At 33.2% G+C, this 26,159-nt stretch overlaps 1 protein-coding gene across 4 annotated transcripts; it reads right to left on the bottom strand.

Moving 5' to 3' along the window:
- Nucleotides 1-2,909: 2,909 nt before the first annotated feature.
- LOC127711431 (serine/arginine-rich splicing factor 1-like) lies at nucleotides 2,910-15,282 on the bottom strand. Of its 4 annotated transcripts, none has more exons than XR_007986697.1 (6): nucleotides 15,039-15,282; nucleotides 10,120-10,394; nucleotides 7,287-7,459; nucleotides 5,947-6,107; nucleotides 4,844-4,923; nucleotides 2,910-4,110 (listed from the first exon to the last, which is right to left on the bottom strand). XR_007986697.1 is itself a non-coding variant. In XM_052217482.1 (5 exons), exons 1-4 carry the CDS (start codon nucleotides 15,209-15,211, stop codon nucleotides 5,961-5,963), a joined length of 768 nt encoding a protein of 255 aa, XP_052073442.1. In that variant the 5' UTR covers nucleotides 15,212-15,282; the 3' UTR covers nucleotides 2,910-4,923; nucleotides 5,947-5,960. The 4 variants fall into 4 exon arrangements, 2 of the variants coding, with proteins under 2 accessions (XP_052073442.1, XP_052073443.1); XR_007986698.1 differs by having other exon boundaries at nucleotides 6,007-6,107; XM_052217482.1 differs by having other exon boundaries at nucleotides 2,910-4,923.
- Between the last annotated feature and the right edge of the window lie 10,877 nt (nucleotides 15,283-26,159).

Raw genomic sequence — 26,159 nt, 5'->3', positions numbered from 1 at the left:
CCAAAATTAAAAATCTAAATACACGGTTAGATTTGGAATATCAAAGAACCCCAATAATTCAATTTTAGATGAAATCAAACAAAGTTTAATTTTGGACCCTTTTGACCTCAATATGAACCAATTTGATAGCGGGGTCCACAAATAAAAAATCTAAATACATGGTTAGATTCAGCATATCAAAGAACCCCATATATTCAATTTTTGTTGAAATCAAACAAAGTTTAATTTTGGACCCCAATTTGGACCAACTTGAAAACTGGGCCAAAAATCAAAAATCTAAATACATGTTTAGATTCAGCATATCAAAGAACCTCATATATTCAATTTTTGTTAAAATCAAACAAAGTTTAATTTTGGACCCTTTGGACCTTAATGTAGACCAATTTGAAAACTGGACCCAAAATTAAAAATCTAAAAACACTGTTAGATTCGGCATAACAAATAAATAAATGTGATCAAAGATTTTACAAATCTAATGCGCCATACTGTGCAATTAAAGATTACTTCTTGAAATTTTTCAATATTTGAAATTTGAAAAAAAAATAATATTTGAAGAATAATTCTTTTTAATTTCTGAAATCTGAAATGAGAAAAAATTGACCCCCCACAATTTCTTTTTATCCCCCCCCTTTTTTCCCCAAAAAAATTCTTTCCCTCAAGATATGGTCATAATCTCAATTCAAATTTCCAATGGAGTTGGCAACCATAATTACCCATTTAAATTTACCATAGTGCTAACTTAATCTATTTTGTAATAGAATTAAAAATATAGTGTCAAATCTTTCATATGGATTTTTTTGTAAAAAAAAATAATGCAACATTTGCAGATATTTTTACTGGTCTTCCTTTATAAATATGCATTTCTTAAAACATAATTTAAAAGCAGTGTAAGGGAAGTAACCAAAACGTTGTATTTGGATTACCTCCCTTACACTGTTTTAAATTATCTTTATTGTTCATTAACCATTACTTTTATACATAATTTAAAAGCAGTGTAAGGGAGATAATTTCAATGATGTATTTGATTTATCTCCCTTACACTGCTTTAAATTATGTTTTGTACTAAAGTATTTGACCATTAACCAGGACAACCTTGTTTTTCCCCCTTTTTTGCCCCTAATTCCTAAACAGTTTGAGCCATAACCCCCCAATGCAAATCCTAACCATCCCTTTGTGGTATGGAAACTTGTAGTATAATTTCAGAGAGATCCATACACCGTTCCACAGTTATTGTCTGGAAACTAGAAAATGCTTATTTTTGGCCCCTTTTTGGCCCCTAATTCCTTAACTGTTGGTACCATAACCCCTAAAATCAATCCCAACCTTCCTTTTGTGGTATTTAACCTTATGGTCAAATTTCAAAAAGATCCATTCACTTAAACTAAAGTTAGAGTGCGAAAACCAATGTGTATTCGGACAACGACGCCGGACGACGACGACGACGCCAACGTCATACCAATATACGACCACAAAATTTTTTTGCGGTCGTATAACAAGTCAGATAAACCTGTACTATGCATAGACCAATGAACATGGGGTCAAGGTCAGATGAGCCTTTTCTTGAACATAAAAATTGTTCACCACACCAAATATATTTGACACTTTACTGATTTTTACTGAGAACCAGACCTATTTATCGATTAATTGATTTAAGGGGTTTTGAGGAGTTGGTCATCACCTCTATCTGTAGTATAACATTTTCTCCCATTACATACTGGTATACGAATATGGATCAATATGCTGTATTTTAAGCCAATTTGGCTGTTAAGTGAAGCAAGAAATCATTATTGACCTAGTTAAGGGATGGATCAATTTATAAATGGCAATTAAGTTTCTGTCAATTAAATGTGCTATGCATTTCAGCTTTTTTTAGTCTCAGCGCATGAAGGCAATAAGTCTACTTTTACAGAGTAAATAAAGGGAAGGTACAAGTTTATGATCTCCAACTACATTTCTACTTATGACAGTTTTGAATTAAAATATGTGTTTGGAAGATAAAATTCATTTTTTAAGGAAAAACAAAATACTCTCAAGATATGGCTACGATCCACCTTGGAACTTGTACAGCTCAACAAATAAATTCTTTGTAACTGTGTACATTGACGTCAGTGACCAAAATTAGGCTCTCTCTCTTGAGCTTTTGTCACTTACCTGGATCTATATGCATCTACACAATGAGCTTCCTCCAACTTCTACGTCATTTTGTTGATGGTGGAGAGTTGTCTCATTGGCAATTCTACCACATCTTATATTTATATCTTGTATAATTTAAAAACACCTAAAAGTTTTCCCCAAAATGGTGATAACCTGTAACTCGCCTACCGGTATATGTAATCTTGAAAGTAAAATGCTTTAATATGTGAACTTTGTCAAACGTTCAAACTTGATGAACCATGACAGAAGATGCAGTGCCAAATAACCTCAAAGGATGGTGGTGTGCAAATGCCAATACAAATCCATACCAAATATCAATGATTTCCTATTAGAGGTTCCCCTTAAACTGTATAATAAATTGATGACACAATTACTGGCTCTTTGAACAAGGTGAGCAAAATGCTTTTTTGTTTTTTGTAAATGTTTTTTTACATAATCAGGCCATTGGGTTTCTTGTTTGAACTGTTTTACATTTCCTTGTCATTTCCTAGCCATTTGTAGCTTTCTGTGCAGTATGGGTTTTGCTCATTGTTGAAGAGTGTGCTGTGACCTTAAGTTGCTTACTTCTACATTATTTGATGGAGAGTTGGGTCTCATTGTCAATTTTGATACATCTTCTGATTTTTTTATTAGTCCATCCAAATTTGGTGGCATTCTAGAATATTGTAAGGTTGAGTGACGTTTCATTACACCTACACCCATGCAATTATAAACCTTGTCCACCATTTCCTTTTCTGTTAACAATAACTAGTATATATATTTCATTTTTTATTGTCACAATCATCACAGTTAAAATCAATGCATTTTACATTATAGTCTGAACATTACCTGTAAAAAGTAGGATATTAATATAATATTCTAGCACTATATCTTTAATTTTCAACTGGAAAATTAGCCAAAAATTAAAAAAAACTTCAGGACTTTTTTCAAAAGGATTCAAATTTTGTAAAAAAAATTTAGACGATTTTACCCTTCAATCCTGTGGATTTCTTGACATCTATCTTGATTCCTATCTGTTTCCAAGACTCTTTAAATTCCTTTCCTACCGATAGGAGTATCCTTTTTCTCAATTTCTCTGGATTTATCCCCAAGACTGAAATTCCAAATGACTAATCCAGATTTTCCTGATAATTTTCTAAAGACATGATCCTTATTGATCCAAAAAGGTCCAGAAATTTATCCAAATTATGATAGATCCAAAAAGATCCCGAGATTTATCCAAATTATGACTGATCCAAATTTGCAGGTGTAATAATTGAATTTCGGTCCCTTCCTATGATAGGGTGTTTCCTATTCTTTTTAAATCCTGACAGGTCCTCTTTTTATCTCATATTACCAAGTATAATCAAAAAAATATTTTCCTGATAATTTTCTAAAGACTTGATCCTTATAATGATCCAAAAAGGTCCAGAGATTTATCCAAATTACGATTGATCCAAATAATCAGATGTAATAATTGAAATCGGTCCCTTTCTACGTTAGGGCTATTCCTATCCTTTTTTTAATTCCAATCGGGTCCTCTTTTTATCTCATATTATCCAAGTATAATGCTTTTAATCCTGATTCAGGATGTGCTGTTTCCAATTCCAGAAATGTGTTCAGTGCATTTTCAAACATGGCTCTAGTAAAAAATTCAAACTTTTTTAATGAACAAAAAAAAATTGCTTTTCTCAAAATATAAATAATTTATTTTTCCAGTAACTTAAATAAATTAATTTAAATCAATTGATCCACATCAAATTCAGAAGTTTTGACTTATACAACAATTTTTTAAATTGAATAATAAAGAGTTTTTAGAAATTAATAAAAATTTAACCGTTTGAAAATGCACAATGGGAGACAATCCACGTGTATCGAGGACGGAAGACGCACATCCAAATCCTGATCAGTGATCCAAAAATATATTCCGAGACAAGAGCCTGATTGTTTGGATCCCTGCTCCTTCCCACCATATACCTTAAGAAGCAACAAAAATACAAAGGTTAGTTTTACTATCTTATATAATAAGAAACAATATACAGACTTGAAAAATTCATCTCTGATGACCGTACATTTTCTGATAATTACACAGTAAAAACATCAGCAGTAATTTAGAGGGTTTTTTTATTCAATGATTTGAAATGTCTATAAATGATAATCTTGAAAATTCCCCTCAAAATTTCTGATATGATAATCTTGAAATTTGCCTTCAAATGTCTCTAAACGATATTTTTTTAAAATTTGCCTGCTTTCAACATTCATTTTTTTATGAGTTCCTTTAAAAAAGTTATTGACAAACAGAATTTCAATTAAATTTGATGTAAAAAAATGTTCAATACCTGTTACTAATGAAGTGGAATAACTGAAATCAAAGTTTAATGTCCACTTATGATTGCATGTAAGTAAATAGTTTAATAAAATATTGCCATGATCGATAATAAAATTTCACTGAATAAATTTACTATACAACCCCCCTCCTTCGAATGTTTTGACCAATCTGTTGTTCTGTAGCTACCCTCTTTCATGTTCCCTTTCATATATAATAAAGTTTCACCCCTCAATGATAAATGTAAATACATTAAAAAAGAGCTTATTAAAACTAAATGACATGTTAAAATATACAAATGAATTTATTGAGTTAATGACTTTCTGTACAAAATGTTTTGTGATAAAATCTAAAATGACGATATGCAATGTATAACATGCATACCATATAGTCCTCTTGATACGATAGATGATAATTCCTGGAGAGGTATTAACCCACCATCTGTTTTAAGGCTGCTTTAGTACCTGTAAAATAATAAACAGTTGGGTCATTTTAATTTGTATATAATCAGACTACTGGTAATTTACATATTTAAATGGTTACCAATTTTTTGTGAATTGAGCTAAAAAAAATATTTTTCTGGGTAACTGGTAATTTACATATTTAAATTGTTACCAATTTTTTGTGAATTGAGCTAAAAAAAATATTTTTCTGGGTAAGAAATTTGTATTTTATAAACACTTTAACTTTAAGGCATTAGCAATACCAAAGAAAATTGGCACCCTATCAATAATAATGAATGCACATTTATTAACAAACATAAGTATTTATACAGGATGTAACTTCATATCATGATTTCTATCAATATAACAATGTTCTTTCTATCAGACAGAAAATAATCAATGGTGCTGGGAATTAGCTGCAAAATTATAATCAATTAATCGAAACAATCAGACAGCATGCTCAGATTCAAATTAATCATGTTTTTTTTAATAATATGCAAATAATGTCAGAATTTAGTACTGCTGAACCCAAAAGGATAAACAAAATTTAACTCAGTGTGCCTTACTGTGCATTTTCAGCATTTAAATTAAACTTTTCTATTGCTGTTTGCTATTCTTTAAATGTAACAATAACCTATTTCAAAAAATATTTTTAAAAAAATATTTAAAATTTTTGTTTTAACTTTTCAACGGCAGAGGGAGAATGAACCATTAATCATGATAATATGTTACCAAAATTATCAAGATTCTGAAATTCAGTTTATTGTGCCAGTCTTGTATAAAAGCAGCAATCAACAGTAGAAAACTATTTACAGCTACATTTAACAACCTTTAACTGACCAATGTAATTCTACAGTTTCTGAATGAAAGCATGTTTTAATAATTCCATTAATTTCCAAATGTTTAAAAAAATTTGTCCATAATTATTTTATAGATGCCCAATTTGAAAAAAAAATAAATAAAAATTTCCATTTTCATAATGAATTAAGCCAAATAAATTTTTAAGATTTTACAGCCTCCAGGCTGTTGTATAAAGTTGTCTACCAATTTCTGCAGTCCTAGGATTTTGAAGATGAGCGAGATTGTCGTGGAGGTGGGGAGTACCGTGGTGATGCCCTTGATCTCCGTGGTGAATTGCTCCTGCTCCGTGATCTTGACCTTCCTCCTCTGTAGTCTTCTTTCACTCTTACATATGACACTTCACCCTGTAAAAAAAAATAAACTGTTATCACAGCGATATGTCTCGCCTTTTGGAATTTTGATAATGCAAATGTTGAAATTAAAATAGCAATACTTTAACATGTAAGTTATGCAAATATTCAAAGTTGATGAACCATGACTGAAGGTACATGGCTAAACAAAATCCATGGAATGAGATGAGCCAATGCTAATACAACTGCATACCAAATACCATTGACTTATCATTCACTTTAAAAAAAAACTAAACACAAACATTAACTTGTAAACTATGTAAAAGTTTCAAAGTCAATGAACCATGATTAGGGGTGGGGCTATATAATCTCCATGGAAAAGAGACTTGCAAATGTAAATATCATTGACTTAACATTAGCAGTTCTTAAACTGATCTAATCACAAACTAATACATGTAAAATAAGCAAAAGTTTCAAAGTCAATACACCATGACTGAGGGGGCGGGGCCAAATATTCTCCATGGAAATGAGATGTGCTAATGCTTATACAACTGAACACCAATTAACATTGGCCTACTACTAATGGTTCCCCTTGAACTGACCTAATCACAAACTAATACATGTTAACTTAGCAAAATTTTCAAAGTCTATAGACCATGACTAAGGGGGCGGAGCCAAATAATCCCCATGGAAATGAGATATGCCAATGCTTATACAACTGCATACCAAATATCATTGACCTACCACTAGTGGTTCCCCATAAATTTACCTAATCACACACTAATACATGTAAACTATGAAAAGTTTCAAAGTCAATAGACCTTGACTGAGGGGGCGGGGCCAAATAATCTCCATGGTAATGAGATGTGTCAATGCTAATACAACTGCATACCAAATATCATTGACTTACCACTAGTGGTTCACCATGAACTAGACCTAATCACAAACTAATACATTGTTGACACCGCCGCTGTCGCCGGAAACAGCATACCTATGTCTCGCTTTTTGACTTAGTCAAGGCGAGACAAAAAACTTTCCATTCAGTCAAAGAACGGGCAGTAATCCTGAATATTAAAATTTATCTTGAAGCATCTTTGAAGATTTAATCTGACTTAATCTAAGGATTTTTTACCTTATTTCATTCTGAATACATCTATACTTTAATAATTGGTTAATAATCAGTCTTTTAGACTTTGAGTGACAGGCTTAATATTCTTCCAGCTATTTTCATACCTCATGTGATCTGAACTTTGAATCATCTAACTTTCTGACTGCATATTTCATGTCTTCTTTACGTAAAAATTCAACAACACCAGTTCCATCTTTGTAAACATCAGCATAACACACATCACCAGCCTCTCTCATGTGATCCTTCAAATCCTGCCAGCTTCCAGATGGTGGTAAACCTAGAAGGAAAATAAGCAAATAATTTGTGTTGACTTAATGACTGGTCTATGATTTGCCTTTGAAGTTAGACACACTACTATTATTTTACCACAAGAACGGAATGGAAATAAATGTACAGTATTATGTGCTTTTTGTCTGTATTTCCCTGGAATAACTTGATTTTTTAATTCTCAAAAAAAAATGTGTTTCTTCAAAGTTTCCCTCCAATCTTCCATATCAAAGTAAGACACAAAGGATATGGGGTATCCATACAGTACATGCACAGCAAACACACACAAAAAGCAAAGAATAAAAAAAAAAAAATGTACATGGATGGCCCACTGGCACTATCATTTTCTATGTTCAGTGGACCGTGAAATTGGGGTAAAACCTCTAATTTGGCATTAAATTAGAAAGATCATATCATAGGGAACATGTGTACTAAGTTTCAAGTTGATTGGACTTCCAACTTCATCAAAAACTACCTTGACCAAAAACTTTAACCTGAAGCAGGACAGATGGACGGACGAAAGGACGCAGACCAAAAAACATAATGCCCCTAGGGGGCATAAAAACACTCTCATCTCACTGCAAATTTAAGACAGTGTTCTCCCCAGGATTTTTGGATAGCACCAGGGTAACGCGTGTGAACAGCTTGGTGAAATGATTCATACAATCAGTTGTGTCGCGTGGCGTCGCTATATTTCTAGTTACTGCAGTTTTTATGTCTCTTGTTTAGTTTTAATACTGTGGTACTGTGTTATGTCAGAATATTATTGGTTAAAAAGATCAATAAACAGTTTGTATACTTTTAATATTTTTTTAAAATAAATAAAACATGATTCATTACATAATATTCATCTAAATTTAAAGTAATTAAATCTTTTATAAAATCCATGATCAATAAAAATAAAATATCATTCAAACAGGAACATATATATTGTTAGATATACTGTTCCCAGATTCAAAAGAGAACAAAAATGTTCAATTTAAAAAACCTTTCTAGTTTCTAGAAAGAAAGTTGTTGTATGTGAAAGGATTCCTGTCATAAGGAGATATAAAATTAACAAGAAACAAAATTGTGTAATAATCTGAACCAGTTTCTATCTTAAATTTTAATAAAAAGAAATTTTTCATAAATTTTAAAACATTTTGCCATAGATTTCATGAATATGTAAATATTAGCCTTTCTTGTCTTTGGTGATAATCAAACATAGATACAGACTTAATACTGCACTGAAATCCAAATCTTTATTTGTCATGATCCATTTCAAAAGAATTGCTAAATCTATAAATTTATCTCAGGTCTATAGATCTATAAGTAACATATTCAATGTCAACAACAAAGTCTCCCTATTTTCCCGCCTAAATGACAGGAAGTAGATATAAATAGATTTAACATGTGCTTATGGATTAAAACTGCAAGATCACTTCTGTTATTCATTAATGATCATATGGATATATATATCCAGTTTTAAGGTACAGTCATGCATTTTATTTATAAAATAGAATAGATTGCAGTTAATTGTAAATAATCTTGAATATTCTACGTGAACTAACTGGGTCATGTGATCCTTCTCCTTTGAATTACTTGTTGACAGTTTGAAACCAGAATAGCATGCAATAACTATGTCATAAATATAGATAAATTTGGCCATGGTTTAATCAGAGACATATAAAACTATATAATAAGTATTGAGCTAACTTTATAATGTACAAAATATGTACCGCCGTGTGTACAACTATCGGGTCAACACGGTTTGTGTACAAAGTATTTGCCGACTTGTCAGGTGGTGAGTGAAGCCTTAAAATAGTTATCTTTGATCATAAAGTTATGATCTCTAAATTAAAACACAAAAGAATCATGTAAAAAGTGTTAATTACATCGGTTAAATCCAATCAACAAAGGTTAACCTCATAAAGGTAAATCAATCACGTGGTGTAAACAATGTGTGTTGAACTGGTTTGAACTGGTCAAATTTCACCTGGAATTTTATACCGCACGGAAAAGATTTAACAAATCGTTTAAAACTTTACCGATTTACGATTTTTTAACTGAAAATTTTAGCACCACGGAGAAAAATTATACATCGCGGTAAGAACGATACCACCACGGTGAAAAATTATACATCGCGGGCCCGCGGTCCTTTAAGGGCCTGTGGAGAACACTGTAAGATTGCCCGTAGCACTGGTTTGAGCAGAAATCTTTGCAAAAAAATTTGAGCAGACTTTTTAAGATGTAACACCACCAAATCGGGCCCAGTCAAAAAAGAAAACATACTGGGTGGTAGTACTTATTTAAAACAAAAAAGTTTCTACACATAGGTGTAAATGTTACAACTATGTAGAATATACAGTATTTTAGTAATCAAGGTCTCAAATGAAAGGTGAAGGACTGGTGATCCTTGTAAAACACATATAATTTATGAATGAATTCTGAGGAAATATATTGCCTGTTTTTCAGATATGAAAATTACATTTTCAACATTTTTTTTACAATGTATGTCATTCTTTTCAAATAAGTGAAGTAATATTTATGCCTTTATTCGATGGGTAAAAGCTACACTAATTGTTGTTCCAAACCCATTCTGTTTAATCGATGACATATTGTTATTTACAATGTTAATGGTCCATTCAGCATCTATAACATGCCTCGCATTATCATACAAAATGTACCTACCTGAAACCAGAACTCTGTACTCTGACCTCCGTGATGGTGGACCACCTCTTCCTCCTCCACCACCACCACCACCACCAAATCCACCTCTACCTCTTCCTCCGCCACCTCCTCCCCCATATCCTCGTCCACCACCACCACCGCCTCCACCTCCTCTGTATCCGCCGCCACCGCCATCAGGACCACCACCACTGCCGCCACCTCTGGGGAATTCTACTCTCAATGTGTAGCCATCATAGTTGTAACCATCTCGCTGCACAACTGCATCATCAGCATCTCTGCAAAACAAATAACATTTTTAACAACTGACAATGTAGATTAGGCCTTTGTTTCACACAAAATCTTACGACTGACAAAAATGGTAAAGCCACAACATATAATTATCTAGTTCTTTGGACTCCTACTGTGGAAAAAGAATACCTATGGAGCAAAGTTGCCTACTTGAAGGCCTGCGAGGTATGATACTTAAACAAGTGATTTTCATGTCATTATCCCAGATTCAGCACAAGGTCATCACCTGACATGACCGGTCATCCTACATGTGTTTACACACAGATGTTGGTACTGATAATTTTAGCAACATAATTAGTTCCTGGATCATTATATATTTAAAGCTACAATAAAATTAAATCACTAATTCTAGTGATTTATTTGTACTACATAAATAGGTGATTATTAAAAAAAGACAACTCTTACTTCCAACATTTCTGGACAAAATGTTACTTGAATCATTGATTTAAGAAATCACTCATTGAAGTAATTCCACTGACTTGAATATGACAGCTATTTTAAGAAACTCACGACTCGTGTGATAAAATAAACTCTTTGCCACCATTTTTATCCAACCAATAACCAAGGAAATAATCCAATCATTAAAAATACGGGAAAACTCTGCCCATGGACAACTCAGGACCACAGGAAGACGACTTAGACCGACCACACGACTCAAAATCAAGTATTGAAGATATTACCTCTCATTTACCATGTACTATTTCTGTATGTATACAGAATATTAATTTATATTAAATAACATTCTATTTCAATAGTTAGTAAATAATTTTTAATTTATTAATTTTCTTACGAGTTAACATAATTTTAGCATGAGAATTTCAAAATAGCCAAAAATGGCGGGAGCAACTCTTTATGAATTTATTATGAAAATGTATTTTGCTGTTTAAAAAATACTCATACCTTTGGGTAAAATAACAGAACCTTTCCAAATGTACCCAGGTTGTGACTGTCAATTGTAGTCACTTTAGGGTCCAAATAAATTTTGGCTGATATGTAAAATTCATTAAATTAACTGGGCTAAACTAGAAGAAAATCTGCGGTCAAAAAAATAAGTTTTATTGTTGTAAATGAGAAGAAAGACCCATTCAAGGAGACAGGATGCGATTGCTAGCTTGGACAACTTGCTTCATACAGAATAAAAATACGCATAATTGTCAATTTTTATTATTTAATAGACCAGCAGTTAATCTTTTATAAAGTATAAACAATTTTCGGCACGTATACAACTGTCAGCATTGTGTCCAAATTAAGATTTCCGATTAGATCACCGGTCAGCATTTGGGTGGTTAGTGAAGCCAAAAAAATTGTTGTAAGAAGTCATTATCTCCTTGTCAATTAAAACACAAAAGAATCCTGTTACAAGTGCAAGTCCATCGATTAAGGTTAACCTCATAAGGTAAATCGTTCATGTGGTGTAAACAATCAACGTGCTGGTTCAATTTCAGCTGGAATTTTATGCCGCATGGATAAGATTTAACAAGTTGTTTAAAATTTGACTGATTTACAATTTTTAACTGAAAATTTTAGCACTGCGGACCAAAACTTTACCACCACCCTAAGACTGATAGAACCCCGCTCATAAATTATATCCCTGTAGACCTGCGGTCCTATAAGGGCCTGGGGAGAACACTGATAATGATTTCAATACACATTTATGAGGGGCCTGATGGGGGGGGGGGTCTCATCACGATTCACGAGTTGATTTTTTTGTCAATCACGATTCACAGAAAATAAATTTCCATGATCACGGATCACGAAAATATAAAAAAATAAAATGCTCCGCAGGGCGCAGCTTGATACGACCGCAGAGGTCGAACCCTGAACAGTTGGGGCAAGTATGGACACAACATTCAAGCTTGTTACAGCTTTGCATTTGGATTGTGATTAAATATTTGACACAGCATAGGTTTCTGACACAGAATGAATGTGGTCTAAGAACTTAAAAATTTTAAATTTGACATTCACCTATTATGGTCCAATATCCAAAATCTAAATACATGGTTAGATTCAGCATATCAAAGAACCCCAAGAATTCAATTTTTGATGAAATCAAACAAAGTTTAATTTTGGACCCTTTTGACCAATTTAAAAACGGGGCCCAAAATCCAAATACTTAATACACGGTTAGATTCAGCATATTAAAGAACCCCAAGAATTCAAGAATAAAACCCCATTGAAATTGGTCAAGAAATAAGCAATTTATACGAAGTATCTTCTTTTGCACAGTACTGTGCAATTAAATATTTCTTGCTATTGCACAATACTGTACAATTGACAATTTCTTGCTATTGCGCAATATTGTGCTATTGGATATTTCTTGTTATTGCGCAATACTGTGCAATTGAAGATTTCTTGCTTTTGCACAATACTGTGCAATTGAAGATTTCTTGCTATTGTGCAATACTGTGCAATTGAAAATTTCTTGCTATTGCACAATACTTATTATATAATAATTTACACATCCTGTTTGGTGTGTATCTCCTACCATATCATTATTATTTGCTTTTAAATATAAATCAGAAATAACCAACTTAAAATGGAAAATTTTTAAAAGAAAAAAAAAGGAGAAAAAAAAAAAATCCCCCCCCAAATTTTTTGAACCCCCTTATGATTCATCACCCCCAAACTCAATCCCAGCCTTCCCTTTGTGGTATGGTACCTTGCAGTACAATTTCAGAGAGATCCATACACTTGAACACAAGTTATTGTCTGGAAACTAGAAAAATGTGTTTTTTGGCCCCAAATTCCTAAACGTTTAAGCCAATTACCCCCAAACTCAAACCCAGCTTTCCCTTTGTGATATGGAACCTTGTAGTACAATTTCAGAAAGATCCATACACTTACACACAAGTTATTGTCCTGAAACTAGAAAAATGCTTGTTTTTTGCCCCTAATTCCTAAAATATTGAGGCAATTACCCCCATCATCAATCCCAGCCTTCCCTTTGTGGTATGGTACCTTACAGTACAATTTCAGAGAGATCCATACACTTGAATACAAGTTATTGTCTGGAAACTAGAAAAATGCTTATTTTTGGCCCCCAATTCCTAAACGTTTTGGCAATTACCCCCAAACTCAATTCCAGCTTTCCCTTTGTGATATGGAACCTTGTAGTACAATTTCAGAAAGATCCATACACTTACACACAAGTTATTGTCATGAATCTAGAAAAATGCTTGTTTTTTGCCCCTTTTTTGGCCCCTAATTCCTACAATTTTGAGGCAATTACCCCCAAAATCAATCCCAGCATTCCTTTTGTGATATGGAACCTTGTGGTACAATGTCAGAGAGATCCATACACTAACACACAAGTTATGTCTGGAAGTTACAAAGATGCTTATTTTTGGCCCCTAATTCCTTTACTGTTGGTACCATAACCCCCAAAATCAATCCCAACCTTCCTTTTGTGGTATTGAACCTTGTGGTAAAATTTCATAGAGATCCATTCACTTAAACTAAAGTTAAGAGTGCGAAAACCAATGTGTCTTCGTACGACGACGCCGCCAACGTCATACCAATATACTACCACAAAAATATTTTTGCGATCGTATAAAAATCTGTAGAAAAATGGATCACGATAGCGAAAATGAGACGATCACGAAGAACGAAAATAACCCATCAGGCCCCTCATTTATATCAAATTTAATAAATTGGTCTGGTTAACCTGTTAGCAATTTCGGTAATCGATATCCAGTGCTTCCGATGGATATTATGTTAATAATGTAATACACATGGACAGGAAATACAAAAATTTTGTTAAAACATTGATAAACAAAACTTTAATCTGCTAACAGAGTCCATGTGCATTTAAGGGCACCCGTTGCATTGACTTCACATGTGAATGACTATAGAATGCATTGTGTAAAGATTCATTGCAAGTCATATGACAGCATCGTAACCCTGATGGGATGGCCTTAATTTATGGAAGATGCTGGCAAATAACTTCATCAACTAACTAGTCCGTTGATTTTGTTAAGAAGGTGGTAAAGGGTTATTTCGGCAACGTTTTCGGCCTTTTTATTTCACGTGTTTTCGTGTTTTTAAGTTTTATTTCTCGTTTACTCGTGTTTGGTTCGACGTGCGTGCTTCGTGTTTCCCCTTATTTATTTTCCGTGTCGGTACTCCTAATTTCTCGTGCTTGTCCCGCATTTCATTAAAAAGTAAATCGGGACTAAATTCAAAGTCAGTCCAGAGATTTTTTAAATTATGTGATCCTAGGATATTAATAGCTATCAAATTATGAATAATATTTTTCTTTCAAATCAGTTGCAACTAGCGGACGCTAAAAGGTGACTGCAGTGTCTTTATGTCCATTAATAATGACTGCATGATCTCCAAGAACGGCTGCTGAGTAATAACTTCTATTACCTTTTTCCTTAATATTTAGGATTTTATTTCTCGTGCTTCGTTTTTTGCGATTTTTATTTTCCGTGCAACGTTTTTGCGATTTTTATTTCACGTGTCCCTCTGTTAAGGTTCCATCATCATAAATAAACAAATAATGAAATATGTCTCTCTGTTTACACCTCGAAAATGCTCGGAGTAAAGACATAAGCAGAAATGTTTTATTTTATATTAAATAAAAAATATGAAAATTATACGCTCATGCAACTTTTCAACACATTGTTTACCGTGGGTCCTCAAATTCAACAAAGGCAAAAGGGGGTCCTCGTCTTGTTTTCAAGTCAACAAAATTAATTCGTCCAAATTTATAAAATAAATCTTCAATGTCTCTAGCTCTTATATCAGGTGGGAGATTGCCAACATATATTCTGGAATCATTTGATGGTCGTCCGTAAGACATTCTTGGTTTTTTCTACGGCTGACGTGTTGTGGAAAATGGCGAAGAAAGAAAGCGTTGGTATCTAAAACGAGGCAGAATACGTGATCAAGACTAAGTTTCCACTCAGTGTTATAATACAATAACACCACAACGTACCTTCAATCAGTAGTGTCTTGCACCGTTTTTGTACGTTCGCCTTTTTATTTTTGTACACTGTTTTGTATCTTTGTGACATATGGTTTTTATCGTTCCTTGCTATCTACTTGTCTTCATGAAGGTATAACGGAGGTCTTCCGTTAGTTTGGATTGTAAAATTAGTTAAACGGGAAAAGTCTCGCAACGGAAAAAAGTCACAAATGTTGTAGGAAAAAAAGTCACATATTTGATAAAAGTAGGAAAAAAGTCACAAATATAATAAGAAATACTGTCCATTATTGAACAAAAGTTTGATGGTATTTCATTTCTTTCTCTTCCTTTAACGTTATACGGAACTTTAATTTTCAATGGTAAAAAATGATATATTATTAAAGGCAGTGGCTATCATGACGGCTCTGTATTTTGTTGGCATCGGCAAACTACTAACTAGCGATTTATATAGTTTTGCTATTTTCCCGGTTATATTTATTTTAGACTAAATGAAATAATTGTTTTGTTGAAATCATTGAAATTCGAAAATGGAAGACTATACTTCGTTGTCAAAAAAAAAATGTGATTCAAGAACTATAAAATTTATGAAAACGTTGTTTCATGAACACGTATCTTCGTTTTTATCTTGCAATCGTATATATGTTGTGTACAAGTTATCATTTTGTACAAATTATAATGTGTACAAAAAAATTGTACAAATTATCATTTGTATTTTGACTTTGTACAAATTGTAATTTGTACAAAAAGTGCTTGTAAAAATTACAACTTTTGTACAAAATTTGACTTAAATTCACTTACAACTTGTACAATAATTTATAGTATGGATTTTGTTATAAAAAAGCATTGATACACACTATACGATTTTTATTCAATGACCACACAATAACCCTTATTTACAAAATACAAAAATACCCAGATGAAGAAAGAAAATGTAATTGATTCATGCATGCCAGTTAATTCTGATAGTACAATACAAATTGGCCTCAGTGACAATTCTGATAAAATGATAAAAATTGGCCACTGTGACAATTCTAATAGTATAATAGAAATTGGCCCCAGTGACAATTCTAATATTATAATAGAAATTGGCCCAGTGTATTCTGATAGTATAATAGAAATTGGCCTCTGTGACAATTCTGATAATATAATAGAAATTGGCTCGAGTGACAATCAGGGTGACACTGACGGTGAAACGCCAATTTTACGTGCCAGGAAGTTTGCGTTTTCTGGCCAACAGATCCAAGTCGAAAATCAAACCAAGAAAGCGAAACGGAAATCATCAAATCTTGATGTAGGGGATAATGTCCTTATACCAATTCCTCCGTATGATAGTGGCCCAACTAATCCTCGAAATATCTTAGGTGTTATTATTGGATCTGGAGAATTTGGGTACCGAATTGGAACAGCTGTAGGAATTTAAACAGGATATTTGTCGAGAAATCAAATTGAAGCTCCTGAGCTTCAACTTTTGATACGTGAAGCAATTAAAAATTCTTGTTAATTCATTGAGAAGGACATTTTTAGAGTAAATTCATTTTTATATGTCCGTGTTTTTTTCGAGAGCAGTGCTGGTTTTTTGAGTGCGGTCCAGGTTTTGACCGAGTGATTAAACAAAATTAAAATGTCTTAAAATGTTATATGTCGGTGCGATTAACTTTAAAAAAACAATGAAAGGGTTCAAATAAAGTACTTTTCGTAGCACGAAACCAATGCATTTAACCAGTTTGATAATACTGTTGTACGTAACACGTACATTCGTAAAAAGCATCGTATATTCAGGGGCGGATGCAGGATTTTGGAAAGGGGGGTGCGTAGTATTAAAGTTCACCGAGCGGAGCGAGGCGAAAAATTTTTTGGACCTTTTTTTGGCTAAAAACATAAAATAAGTGTAAAATGCATTTTATAGTTAAAGTGTAGGGGTTGGACATTTTTGGTGCCGTATTCTCTCCATTAATTGTCTATTATAAAATGATTGGATGGATCCAAAGCTATGTACTAATTAATATATTTGATGTGGGATTTGTCAGTAAAAAATAGACATGGAAAATTCTCGTTTGTTGTATGGTTAGTTAGCATAACCTCACAGATTTCTTGTTGTAAACAAGATATACGGCTATTCAATGAAATTTACAATACGACCGACACGAAGAAAGACAAACAAGCAATTTTTATCCAAATGTTTGGTTGAAATGTTTCAACCAACAAAGGAAGTGAGGGGTTCCAAATCAACCAAAGGCTACGAATGAGTCGGAAATGACAATGAAGTTGTGAATGACGGTCGACACATGGAGACATATAGGCCACACCCAGCAGGCAGGTTGCAGTCGGGCCTTGACAAAAGTATTCAGTATATCAGTTCGGCGAAACAGACATTCCGGTCAGATATGGGATTCACATGCAACCCCCCCAAAAAATTACACTCGTTTTTATTCATCAAGTTCATTTAATGCTAAATAATTTTGTTGAAAATATTTTTTTCTAATAGCAAAAGAGTGGACAAGATTATTGTTTTTAATCCAGATACGGCCAGAATTTTTGTTTAAAGCAAAAATCAGGGTCAGAATTTTTTCTCGAAAATATCTTAGACTGCCCCCTCAAATCAAATGGTCCGTACCTTAGACTTTAAATCTATATCTAGAGCTTACTGACTGGGGATCACTATTCAGCAATGTTATTAATGGGCTGGGGCGTGTGGGGTTAAACAATGTTAAACATGTTTTCGTAGGTAAATAATATTGCCGTGGAACTTTTTTTTCATGTGAGTGTAATAGAGCATTACTTTCTGTTGGGTGGAATTGTGAAATAGAAGTCAATACGTTCTTGCTCAATACTTTGTCGCTTTGAAGGCGTCATGCTTGTCATCCTCAGCCTAAGCAATGTGTTACTGTAATTTGAGTTTCAAAATGACTGAGTGACGTTTTTTTCGACGTACTGGTCAACTCCACCGTAGCGAATCACATGACTTTGACATAATCAATAATATATTACAGTAAATACGAGCGAAAAATATCTTTATAAGTAAAGAATTGTCGCATAAAAATTAAATACACGGGAAATGGCAAAGTTCGCGAAGTCTAGTCTGATTAATCATTTTACAAAAAAAAAAAAAAAAAAAAGTGCAAGCAAAGGGGGGGCGTACGCCCTCTACGCCCCCTCTGGATCCGCCACTGATATTTGTATATATTATTGTTTGCCACATCTTATAAATTGCATGGACACCGGCATTGGTATATTTGGATAGATCAAACATGTCCAAGCCCATGTAAATATGGCGAAACTACCCAACAAGTCAACGCTCATGTACACGTTGTATCGATCCGAACATACGCGTATATCGATGTCGATTCAACCAAATATGGATATCATACAGTAAATATTCGTGTTGTAAACAATATTAATGTGAACACAGACATATATATATATATATATATATATATATATAAGGAAAAGGAGATGTGGTATGAATGCCAAATGAGGCAACTATCCACAAGAGTTCAAATGACGAAGATAAAAGTAGATATAGGTCACAACCACTGAATTACAGGTTCTTGACTTGGGACAGGCCCCGGACAGGCACATACAGAATGTGGCGGGGTTAAACATGTATGTAAGCTCTCAACCCTCCCCTAACTTTGGACAGTGGTGTTACAGCACAAAATAAGAACAAACTGTAAACACCAGTTACAAATGGCTTTACTCAATAGATCGGTACGGAGCACAAACAAAACAACTAACATAAAAACAATAGATACAAAGTATCGATATAAGAGTACGTACATTATGTGTGTTAAGTGGGTATGTGTATTTTTGTTAACATAAAATACATCCTAAATGTTTCATTTACTATTTGTCTTGATGATAATTTGTTTTGTCGTTTTATGAATGGAAAACAAGAACAATTTTCAAATGCTACTACTGTGATGAGGAGTATGATCAAGCGTATGTTATACTTGGTCACACAGCAATAAAACACCATTATAGCTTCCTTTCCATCAGTTAGCAGTGCTTTAAAAAAATGAAAAATACGGATCTCTATCTAGACATTACAATTACCAATGTATATCTACGGAACACTACGAAAGACATGAATTAAATACACGAGGTGTTCGCTATTGTATACACCTTTTTTTTTATTAATATTTCAAAGGATCATAGTAAAGCTTATAGATTATTTATTTCATTGTTTATTATATATTCCATTCAATTCAAAATTCAGTGTCAATCGAAAATAGTACAGAGGCGGATTTTTTGGAGGTGGGGGGCTTGGCTGGTCCCAGGCCTCTCTTAGTAGAATATTTGTGGTATATTGTATTTTACTGAATTTATAACTTCTGTCCCTTTGTTTTCTTAACCCTATTTTTAAAACTCCAGGTTTCGCCACTGTAATATATATAAATCATAAACTATTATTTACTGTAAAAAATATTGTAGCATGAAATGATATTGAAAAGATTATGAGTCCCCTGTCCTCGGTTCTAAAGAAAGTTTTACAAAGAATCCAGTAATTTCTAATATAAGATTGTTACTATAGAAACGATATAGACAAGAGTGCACACGCTGAAATGTCTCGCCTACTATACTGACCATTGATTTTATGTTGATAGTCCTAAATATAAAGTTTTATTACAAGTATCACATTAACATTTATGATTCAAGAAAATGAGGTCAAGGTCAGAAAAACCAAGCCAGAAATACATGTACACCTTTAATACAATCATTCCACACACCGAATATAGATGACCTATTGCTTATAGTATAAAAGAAACAGACCAAACCATGGAAATTATATATTGACCAATGAACCATGAAAATGAGGTCAAGGTCAGATGAACCCTGCCAGACAGACATGTACACCTTAAAATCATTCCATGCATCAAATATAGTTGACCTATTACTTATAGTATCTAAGAAACAAAGTTAACCAAGAAGACTGAACATTGACCAATGAACCATGAAAAATGAGGTGAAGTTCAGATGACACCTGCCAGACAGACATATATACAGCTAACAATCATTCCATACACCAAATACAGTTGACCTATTGCTTAAGGTTTAAGAGAAACATACCAAAACACAAAAACTTAACATTGAGCAATGAACCATGAAAATGAGGTCAAGGTCAAATAAAACCTACCAGCCTGACATGTACATCGTAAAATATTTCCATACACCAAATATAGTTGCCGTATTGCATACAGTATTAAAAAAAAACAGATCAAAACACAAAAACTTAACTTCTGCCACTGAGTCAAGGTCAGATGACACCTGCCAGTTGGACATGTACACCTTACAATCATTGCATACACCAATTATAGTAGACCTATTGCTTATAGTAACTTAGAAAACTTATTAACCTTGTTCACTGATCCATGAAATGAGGTCGAGGTCAAGTGAAAACAGTCTGACAGGCATGAGGACCTTGCAAGGTACGCACATACCAAATATAGTCATCCTATTACTCATAATAAGAGGGAAATTAACATTACAAAAAATCTGAACTTTTTTTCAAGTAGTCACTGAACCATGAAAATGAGGTCAAGGACAATGGACATATGACAGACGGAAACTTCATATCATAAGGCATCTATAAACAAAGTATGAAGCATCCAGGTCTTCTACCTTCAGAAATATTAAGCTTTTAAGAAGTTAGTTAACGCCGCCGCTGCCGGATCACTATCCCTATGTCGAGCTTTCTGCGACAGAAGTCGCAGGCTCGACAAAAGTTAAAAAGACACAAGTACAACATTAGAAACTAAAGCAAGAGCAATTAAGATGAACCCCAGGTCAGTGAATCACAAGTCACGTAATCATTCTAAAGACCAAAACATTGTTTACCTATAAATACTGCTTGAAGTAACTGAGAAACCGACATAAGCATGAAAACGTTACCTTTATTGTCGAGCCTGCGACTTTTGTCGCAAAAGCGAGACATAGCGATCATAAATTCCGTCGTCGGCGGCGGCGTCCACAAATATTCACTCTGTGGTTAAAGTTTTTGAAATTTTAATAACTTTCTTAAACTATCCTGGATTTCTACCAAACTTGGACAGATGCTTGTTTATGATCATAAGATAGTATCCAGAAGTAAATTTTGTAAAAAAAAATAAATCTGTTAATCCGTATTTTATTTATAAATAGACTTAGTTTTTCTGCCAGTTAACATTACATTCACTCTGTGGTTAAAGTTTTAAAATTTTTAATAAATTTCTTAAACTATCCTGGATTTGTACCAAACTTGGACAGAAGCTTGTTTATGATCAAAAGCTAGTATCTAGAAGGAAATTTGGTAAAAATTTATTTCCTGTTTTTCCGTATATTACTTATAAATGGACTTAGTTTTTCTTCCAGTTAACATTACATACAGTCTGCAGTTAAAGTTTTTAAAACATTTATTAGATTCATAAACCATCCTGGATTTTTACCAAACTTGGATAGAAGCTTCTTACAATCAATAGTATCTAGAGGAAATTTTTTAATAATTTTACCCCATTTTTGTTGAGCCTGCGACTAGTAGGCGAGACACTGGGTTCCGCGGAACCCTTACGAATTTTTACACATCTGACTACTTCTCAAAATGTCATTAAGCGATTTTAAGCACAAGAGGACCTTGTTCGTCTATTACTGTATACATGTAATAAGATTGGTTGTTTGCTGCTTGGTTAACGCTCAGTGGACAATATTTCATGCATAAGCATGACGAAAATATATTTACAACAAGTTAAGTAAGAGGGTTGATACTTGAACTGGATGACGGGAATTTCGACTGCCAATGGAAAACAAAGGAATATTGGATAGGGACAGTAATTTTGCCTTGAAACACATATACACTCAGGTATAAATTCCATTTTAAGCCTTTGAATGTCTGTTTTTATGTATTTAGTTTATATAATGCAGGATTTCAATGGTCAGATTAACATTTCTAGTTTGGATTATCCCCGAAAATAGGGAAAGTAGGTAGGTCTGTTTTCAATAATCCTTGAAAATGAGGTCAAAATCAGATGGACAAGCACACGTACAAGTGACAATGCAAAGATCAATTATCGATAATTGAAATAATATCTGGACAACGAGAATGATTGTAATGTTTATAAATGAGCAAATAAAAAAATGAAGGGAAAATTGATTAACAAAGTTAAAACAATGAAGAAAAAAACAATTGATATAATATTTTATTTCTTAATGAAGCAAGAATCTTGAAATCTGATTTGTTAATTACCCGGTTGTAAATAACACTCCATTCCAGTTCACATGGGGATACAATTTTGCCAAAATTTCATAAAAACAGAAAATTTGGCCAAAATTAAAAACAAAAATTATGTAAAATTACAATTTTTGTTACCAATTCATGAAGATAAAAAAAAATTAAAAAAAAAAAAAAAAAAAATCATTATTCTCCAAAAGTCCCCCCTAAAAAAAATTCTCTAAAATTTTCCAAAAGGTAATTATATCATTTGACAATGCGCAGCAACCTTTGGCTGCACCTCAGGGTGTATGAATTTTCAACACTGGTGTAAAACTCCTGATTACACCAAGATAACCAATAATACCTACCAGGATGAATCTTGCTGCTGGTTGTTTAAAACCATCATAAACAAGGCAACATGTAACCAATGTATTTTAGATGTCAGAGTTTTTAAAATATGTCTGAAAATTTCCTGTCATTTGATCTGTTGGTCATTTTCTGACAGTCAGATTTGCTCTAACTGCTTTAGTTTTTGAGATATAAGCCAATAAAATGCTCTGCAGGGCGCAGTTTGATACAACCGCAGAGGTCCAACCCTGAACAGTTTGGGCAAGTATTGACACAACAACTGTACAAGCTTGATACAGCTTTGAATTTGGATTGTGATTAAATTTGACACAGCAAAGATTTCTGACACAGAATGAATGTTGTCAAAGAATTTAAAATTTGAAAATGGACATTTACCTATTATGGTCCAATATCCAAAATACATTGTTAGATTCAGCATATCAAAGAACCCAAAAAATTAAATTTTTGATGAAATCAAACAAAAGTTTGATTTTGGACCCTTTGGTCCTCAATATGGACCAATTTGATAATGGGGCCCAAAATCCAAAATCGATTCAACATATCAAAGAACCCTAGAAATTCAATTTTTGTTGAAATCAAACAAAGTTCAATTTGGATCCTGTTTTGGACCAACTTGAAAACTGGGCCCAAAATCCAAAAATCTAAATACATGGTTAGATTCAGCATATTAAGAATTCAAGACTTTGAATTAAACCCCACTGAAATTGGTCAAGAAATAATCAATTAATACAAAGTATTAGAAAAGTATTGTTTTTGGCCCCTTTTTCCTAAATGTTTAGGGCCATAAACCCAAAATCAATCCCAACCTTTCATTTTTGGTATGGAACCTTGTGGTACAATTTAAGATAAAGATCAATAGACTTATACTTAAGTTATTGTCAGAAAACCAGAAAACCCTTGTTTGTTTACCCTTTTTTGGCCCTTAATTTCTAAAAGGTTTGGGCCACAACCCCCAAAATCAATCCCAACCTTCCTTTTGTAGTATGCAACCTTATGGTACAATACCATAGAGATCCATACACTAATTCACAAGTTTTTGTCTGGAAAAAAGAATAAACAGCTGAGCATGAGCGCATGATACGCCCGTCGTCTTGTGTGTGAATTTTTATGCAATAATCATAAAAAGTTTCTGACATACGGCACGACATGCGAAAACCCCCCTTTTTTTACAAAAAACTCAATATCTCTAAAATAAAATTTTGAATCAAAATTAAAAAGTATACAGATCTTTAGATTAATATAACTAAGAAGTGTGTAAAATTTTAAGCAATAATCATCAATCGTTTTTGAGGTACGGCGCAACATGTGAAAACCCCCCTTTAAAAAAAAAAAAAATCAATATCTCTAAAATAAAATTTTGAATCAAAACCAAAAAGTATACAGATCTTTAGATTAATATAACTAAGAAGTGTGTAAAATTTAAAGCAATAATCATAAATCGTTTTTGAGATACGGCGCGACATGTGAAAAAACCCTCCCCCTTTTTTTACAAAATACTCAATAACTCAAAAATAAAATTTTGAATCATCACCAAAAAGTATACAGATCTTAAGATTAATATAACTAAGAAGTGTGTAAAGTTTTAAGCAATAATCATAAATTTTTTTGAGATACGGCGCGACATGTGAAAAAAACACACACCTGTTTTAGTTACTAAGTCCCATAACTCAAAAAGTTTTAATCTTATTTTCACCAAAAAGTATACAGATCGTTTGACCATCATAAGAAACAACTATATTAAGTTTCATGAAATTTGGATACGTCCTTCTCAAGTTACGGTGTGACATGTTTACTCCGGACAGACGACATTTGTATACCATAATACGTCCCGTCAAAATTTTGACGGGCGTATAAAAATGATTGTTTTTGGCCCTAATTCCTAAACATTTAGGATAATAACCCCCAAGATCAATCCCAACCTTTATTTAGTAGTATGGAACCTTGTGGTACAATTTCATAAAGATCCATACACTTATATCAAGTTATTGTCTGGAAACCAAATGTCTTCAGACGACAACAACTTCATACAAATACCCAGTATACAACCGCAAAATTTTGTGGTCATATAAAAAATGCATTTTACCCTGATGATTGATTTTAAGCCATGGTCGCCATATTGTTGATTGACCACAATAAAAAAACAACAACTTTATACTTGATAACCGTAGGATCATTCAGCCTAAGTTTGGTTGAAATTGGTCCAGTGGTTTCAGAGGGGAAGATTCTTGAAAAATTTACACCAGACGATCGACAGATCGACGGATGGATGATGGAAGACGGACAACTGATGCAAAGTGATGGCAAAACCTCACATGGCCTTTTAGGCCAGGTGAGCTAAAAAATTGTAATGTTTAAAAGTAGTACAAATATCTGATAATAGGTATGCTAAATATACTAAACCATATTAGGTATATCAAACAAGATCAATACATGATCTGGACCTGCCTCACTTCATGCAATTGGTTGAGGTGAAATGTATACTGAAGCATAAGTGATCAATCCCTTTCACTGAAGCCAAGAAAAGTTTTAAAAAGAAATTTCTTGCACAATGAGCGTTGTAAAATTTCAAACCATTCAGCAAACATGAAGTTGCTGCACTGCAGTTGTAAAAATTGCTTACTCGCTACAACTCAACATTATGAAGCCACATACTAAATATAAAATCATTCCCTTTCATAGAAGCAAAGAAAACTTTTCCCTTTAGGATAGGTGGAGTTACTAGACCTGCTTCTCTATGGCCAATGCAGGTAAAAAAATACAGGTACACTATCATGCTGTAAAACCTCACTGAATGTACATCATTATTACAACAGGCAATAAACTGTCATAGTCGTAAATTGCTTACATCTATGTCATTTGGTCTCTTGTGAATAGTTTTCTCATTGGCAATCACACCAGATCTTCTTGTTTTTATATTGCTTAAGGCAATTGAAAATGGTTGATTGAATCCAGTTTTATGGGATAGCGTTTTTAAAATTTGTCGGCAAAAGCTTTTATCTGGGTTTGTTGAAAGAAAGAGTTAAGTTAAATTTGTGGAGAGGCAAATTTAGACATTTTAACAAATCCTCCATAAAAATCTCACTTAATCCTAACATATACTTGTAAGATGTTATAAATTTGGTATTATACTTAGCATTTTGTCAACCATAGACAGGCTAATCAATACAGACCTAGCATGGAAATAAGATAGAGAACTAGAGGTAAGCAAAGAATATAAAATATCTAACTGTTGGGTATTGCTTTTGACATCATATTTTTTCCAAAAGATGA

Source organism: Mytilus californianus, unplaced genomic scaffold (genome assembly GCF_021869535.1).
Source record: "Mytilus californianus isolate M0D057914Y unplaced genomic scaffold, xbMytCali1.0.p SCAF_8, whole genome shotgun sequence".
Lineage (NCBI taxonomy): Eukaryota > Metazoa > Mollusca > Bivalvia > Mytilida > Mytilidae > Mytilus > Mytilus californianus.
This window is presented reverse-complemented; position numbering and strand designations above follow the sequence as displayed.